Source organism: Alligator sinensis, unplaced genomic scaffold, assembly GCF_000455745.1.
Source record: "Alligator sinensis unplaced genomic scaffold, ASM45574v1 scaffold832_1, whole genome shotgun sequence".
Lineage (NCBI taxonomy): Eukaryota > Metazoa > Chordata > Crocodylia > Alligatoridae > Alligator > Alligator sinensis.
The window spans coordinates 412,823-418,941 of record NW_005842057.1 but is presented as its reverse complement, the minus strand read 5'-3'; the positions used below and the strand labels follow the sequence as shown (position 1 = coordinate 418,941).

General features: G+C 45.4%; 1 protein-coding gene across 1 annotated transcript in view; it reads right to left on the bottom strand.

Moving 5' to 3' along the window:
- Nucleotides 1-5,204, bottom strand: part of SNTG2 (syntrophin gamma 2) — a 462,462-nt gene extending 457,258 nt beyond the window's left edge. The window contains exon 1 of the mRNA XM_025203382.1: nucleotides 5,065-5,204. Within this exon, the coding sequence (XP_025059167.1) occupies nucleotides 5,065-5,204 (140 nt within the window). The remainder of the gene's footprint in view (nucleotides 1-5,064) is intronic.
- Nucleotides 5,205-6,119: the final 915 nt, after the last annotated feature.

Genomic DNA, 6,119 nt, shown 5'->3' with positions numbered 1-6,119 from the left:
TTTCCCTCTACATAGGTGGTACCCACATCTACTGCCCCAGTTGTCCCCCTTCAGTTATGCTATTGACCATAGGAATGTAGAGCTGGAACAGACCATCTGCGCCACTAAATCCAGTCTTCTAACAATCTCAGGCAACAATATAATAAACTTTTGCCCAAAAGGGTCAATAGGACCCTCTATGCATATCATACCACAACCAGAAAACTACTCCATATCAATTTAAAGATCTTTAACATTAAGCAACTTGCATAACAGAAAGAGAACAGGAGAGACAAAGGTATTACCAATACAACAGCATTTGCCAGGAATTATTCACCAAAATATGCCCTCGATGATCCTAGGAAGTAAATCAAGCTCCATGCCAGAGCAAATAACACTAAAGAATTGTTGGGTCCTTTCCAATCTGACAGGAGGAAATGTCTTCTCTACAAATTTCAGATCAGGTGATTTAACGGGGTCTTTGTGTAGAAACTGATGAAAACTCATGTGGAGTTAGAAAAGTAATTTAGCACCTGTATGCATCCAAGTATATGCATGTATTGAAGGATTAATTTTAAGTTTATCATCATATGGCATAGAGTGAAGACACATACATATACATATGGAAAAAGGCTGGCTTTGTCAAGCTATGAATTAGCCTTTGGGCTTAATATGGTGTTTTTACTATTGCAAAGGGAACACCATTTTACTGAAACCATATATAAAAAGTCTAGGTAAAAGAGATGTCACACTAATTTTTCATCAGCAGCCACACACACAAAAACATCCTTTAAATGGAAAACAAACCTAGCTGTTGAAACTATGCCATAATCCCTAGACTTCAATAGGCTTTGGATATCCTGTTGTCCCTTAGAGTTTAATGATTTCCATATTTTAAAAATTAGAGAGTAAAACCTTAGCAAAAAGAAAAGTAAATGATTGCATTTTTACTACCTTTGTGGAAGTGGAAAATATACTTTTATTTGAGTTAAAGCCCCATGAAGAACAACTTTTAAAAAAATCACAGAAAACACAAGTAAGCAGCTTTCCCCTTTCACTTGTAAAATTGTAGTACCACTGATAAAGAAGTTAAAATGTAAACTTATGTATAAACATATTGAAATCAGGTAAACACATTTCATAACTAAATTGAACAGTCATTCATTAAAATATTCTTCTACTGACATATAAATACTTTAAGAAATAGATAAATTAATGCTGGTGGGATATTTGGACTTAAATAAGCCATATGTAAAATCAACAGCATTCCTCTAGCACCATAACATTTTTCATTAGACAAGAAACAGAGGACAGACATTAAAAATGAGTAGGTTACAGACAGTTCCCAGTGATATATAATTTCCTACAAATCCCTATTTACAATTCTGCCTAATGCAGAGTTTTACAAGAACTTTAATCTGAAAAGTGGCTAAATCATTTATCTGAAAAACAGCTAAGACATTTATCTGGCAAAAAATACATTTTTTATAAGTGGTCTCTCATTAACTGAGAATATTTCATTTCTTTGTCTTTAATTATGAAACTTTCAAAGAAGCTGTGAAAACAAGGAAATCTAAAACTATGAAAACAAGGAAATCTCATTCGCTTTGTTAACAAGCCTTCAAATAAGTTAACTAATAGAAAACCTGGTCAAACCGACATGCAATTTATTATCACTAACCAAAGTTATGATTGTACTCTGCCATAAAAGTAATTTTTGATATTTATTAACTGACTGTATGGTCGCAACTAAAGGCATTATATTATTAGTCATTAAAAACAGAAGCACCACATAAAAATGTGAAATGACACTGATGTTACAATGCTCTATATATCCACAGAAAGCACAAATGAAATCAGATCAAAATATCCTCCAAAATGCCTTGTCTCTTTCAATCAGTGTAAGCATAAAAGAAATAAAGCTCAAATAATACAAACTTCTATGCATAAAAGTATTCCCATTGAAATCAAGAAGGTTTGTATGGGTTCAGGGATCAAGAACTAAAAGAAATGGATAGACAATAATGCAGAGGTAAGTGGCTTCTACAGAAAGGTGACCCTGGTCTTCAGAGGACATGGACATACAGAAGGTGAAATGTTAAACCCAACTACCAGGGTACTTAGATACAGCCACCCCAAACATTCCATCATCCTATAACATACAATGAATGAGAATGATTCTCATATACTTACAACGTTAACCTCACAACTATCCTGTGAAATAAGTGTTACCATCCCCATTTTACAGATGGAAATTGAGACAAATTATTTAAGTCTGTATGCCTTAGTTCTCAAAAGTTTGTAGGAACCTGGACTAGAGGGGATCACCTGGGTCACTGAGCCCAGTCCCTTTCAATCACACAAAACTGTGTCTAGATGTTAAGGTCAAAAGGGTCTACAAGACCATCCTTTCCAGTTCTTCCATACTAAAATCTAGAGGTACTATTTAACATATTATAGCATACTGGGGATCTGTAGTACCATAAAGGGCCTTAAGAACAACATGCCACAAAAATAAATCATGATGGACAAGCGCAACTAAAGATCTTCGGCACATGCAATAGTAGGGTATGTGTTAAATAAATACACTTAGTACCTTGTTACACATTAATTTAAGTCAGTTACTGGAGCTCTTGACCCCTAGATCATTGGTTCCCAACCTTGGGGCACGATCAAAATCAGGGTCACAGGAGGTCCTCAGTAGGGTTGCAAAGGGCCTGTACACACATACACATGCACACTCATGCATATGGCCTGGGAGCGGTGGGTGGGCGGGGCAGGGCGGGGCCACCGCACACAAAGTGAGAAATGGTGGCTCCCCTGCCTCCACCAGTGGCACCACCACACTCCACTCCCAGTAGCCTCACGGTGCCGGGTCGGAAGGTCCTGTTGGTGGCCAATTTAGGGTTGCAGCAAAAAAAGGTTGGGAACCACTGCCCTAGATCATCCACATATTAACAACTGAAACTAGTTTTAAGTACACTTTAGACAGCTTAAATTTTGCCACTCCAGAGCAAGGTTCTCTTTGATCCATGTTACCCAGCTTGTGTTCCATTAATGTGTGGCCATTCCACACAGATGAGTTACCCAAGTTGCAGTCCTCAAGCATCCCAGCATGCAAATGACCCTCCCCCACCCTCCTGTTCTGTGTGGACAAACTTTCCAACCCCTGAATTCTGCTACCCAGGGGGCAGTTCTGGCACCAAGCCAACTCCCCCTCCCTCCCCAGGGGTGCAACCATCCCACGCCCAGGGGTGGAACCCCATGCAAACAGCCTGCAGGGGACATGCCACCTAGCCAGGTCACAGGGCACAAAGTGAGGCAGAACCAAGTAGGAGGATGGATCGGGTCCCCATGAGCTGGGGATCCCTTCCCAAGACAGGGGCAGCAGCTTCCCCAAAAGTGCCTTCCCTCATTGCTCCCACCTCCCAAAAACCCCAGCAAGCATGGCCAGAAACCCCACACCTCAATTCCAAATTCCCATTTATTAAAACATGAGGCTTTCTTTACTTCCTCTTGTTTTTGTTTTTTTCTACTTTTTATTTTATCCCTCAGCAACTGACTTCCTTCATTTCACCACCCTTCCCCCATCTCTGTTTCCTTTCCACCTCGCATGTCATTACAAGAAATCCGGGTTTTCCGTTTCCCATGGAAAAATGAAGTAAAACACAGATCCCCCCCCTTATCGGAGTAAAATGCAGATTTCTCATTTTAATAGAGAAACCCAGGAAAACCAAAGGAATTTGTAGTCTTGCAATGAGCCCTCTGGCAGAGTTCCAGCCTGCAAGGACTGGGAGGGAGCAGGAGGAGGACAATCAGACAGGGTGCACCATGTCCATGTATCTGCACATGGTCGCCAGGCAGCCTGGAGAGCAGCTCCTGAAGGTAAACTGGGGATGGGGCGATTGAAGCCATCATAGGGGCTGCCTCTGCTCACACAGGGGATGCATTGCCAGGGCAGCACAGAGTTTGCAGCAGCAAGCAGCTTTTCTGTGTGGCCACACTGTGCCCTGCAGCACCGTGTTGCACCCGCTGGGCTTCAGAGGCCCCAGAGAAGGGCAACAGGGAGGGAGCCCAAGCCTGCAACTGCCCCACACACAGATTTGGAGGGCATGGGTCCCGCTGCCCTCTGGGAGCGTGTGCAGCAGTGGGAAGCAGCACCCCTAGCATGAGCCCACAGCAGGCAACAGGGGGGAGCCGGGCTTCACTCCATTGCAGCAACCACCACCTCCTGCTAGGGGCAGGGGGCTGTGGACCCAGGTCCCTGGGTGGCCCCCTCCGGCAGGTCTTGTGGTAACAGGGAGCTGTGGATGGGGGATGAGGGGCACTGGTAGGGCTGTGGGGACTGTGGGTGGTGAGTGAGGGGCACCAGCAGGGCTGAGGGCATGTGGGAGGCCTTTAATTTTAATCACAGATTTGGGGAGGAGGGGATTAAAGAATCTGCAAATTTTTTTATCAGGGAAAATCAAGATTCCTGGTCATTACCCACCCCACTTTCATTAACTCTCTACCTCCCACCTTCAAGTTCCCACCCCTCAATCCATCTTTCACATGCCCTTTCCTAGAGCAGGGACAGAAGCCTGTCCTGGCTCACTGGCCCTGTGGTGGTAATTCACAGCTACACCTCTTAGTTAGGCCTCTGCTCATCAGCCCTTTAGTGGCAAGTCAGAATTGTGCAGGTGGGGGAGAGTCGAAAGGTTTTTAGCCACAAGGAGCGATTGCTCCAAACTTGAGCCAGTACTAACACCAGTCAACACCTGAGCAGCTCAAAATGCAATGTGCAACAAGGCCCTGAGTAGGAAACACTAGTCAGAGGAGATGAGACACATACCACGCACCTAGATCAGCAATGTAAGGAAAACCAGTTCATCCCATAAAACTGCCCATTTCTAGTTATGGTCATTCTCTAAATCTTCAAAAAGAAAGGAGAAAAAGAAAAAATAATGAAACAAAATTATGCATGGGGGGTGGGAATGTATTCCTGGCCCCTATAGACATCTAGCCCTAAGAATGTTATATCATATTTAAGTAATTAATATGGAAGATAAATTAGAAGTCTGATTCAGAAAGGGCCAAAACAACTACCTGGACCAGCCTTCCTTAGTGTTTTCACAATCTGGTAATTCCATGTAATCTTTGGTGAAGCCACTGTTAAACTTAGCTCTCTTGAGCACTTCAGTGTTTTCACTACAAGACGATACTCCTTCTCTACAGTCCTTTGCCATAGTTGCCAGGGCAGCTGTCCTTCTCTTTCAAAAGGATAAATTCATATAAAACTTCCCAAGCTGTGTATCAAAGTTCCCACTATTCTAATATTATAAAAGCCTTAATCTGTCTGTCTGTCCATAATGCTGTATTTGTTCTCCAACTGCCAGACAAAGAGCCAATCAAAGTGCAAAAAAGGACATGGATAGGTGGCAGCATGCCACCATGATGGCAAGGACACAGGGGATGGAGCCAGGGGGAGGGGGGAGGCGAGGCCAGCATAGCTCCCTGGAGGTGGTAGCAATGGAGCAGACAGAACAGGGTGGGGGGAAAGCGAGGCCAAAAGTGCTGGCCTCGCCCCCCCCCGTCCTGCTCCCTGCAGGTTGTGACGATTGGAGGGGAAGGGGGAGGGTGAGGGCGAGGTCACCGGAGCAGGCCTCACCCCCACCCTTGCTCCTTGGAGTTCATGGTGACAACGGCGGTGGCAGCACAAGGGGCAGTGAGGTTGGGAAGCCAAAAGGGGGGTGAGGCCACTGGCACTGTCCATGACCCTCCCCTACCCGCTTCTGTGGTCACCACCTACAGGGCCAATGTAGCAGTGGTGGAGGAAGGAGCAGGCCTGATGCAAGCGGGGGGAGGAGCAGATGTGCCATGGCAGCAGCAGTGGGGGGAGGAGAGGGGATTGGAGGGGTGGGTCCAGGCCTGGGCCCAATGCAGGGTGGGGGAAGAAGAAGTGAGCCCGATTGGTGGGAGGAGGCCTGCCATGGTGGTGGGGGAGGAGTAGTGGGCCCGGCCTGATATGGCAGCAGCTGGGGAAGGGGAGGAGTGAGCCTCCTGCCCCCCTTGGGCCCAGGCCCACTCCTTACCCACTCCCCTCCCCCACATCAGCCCCAAGCCTGCTCCTCCCATCCCCCTGCCGCTGCCTGGTCATCCTG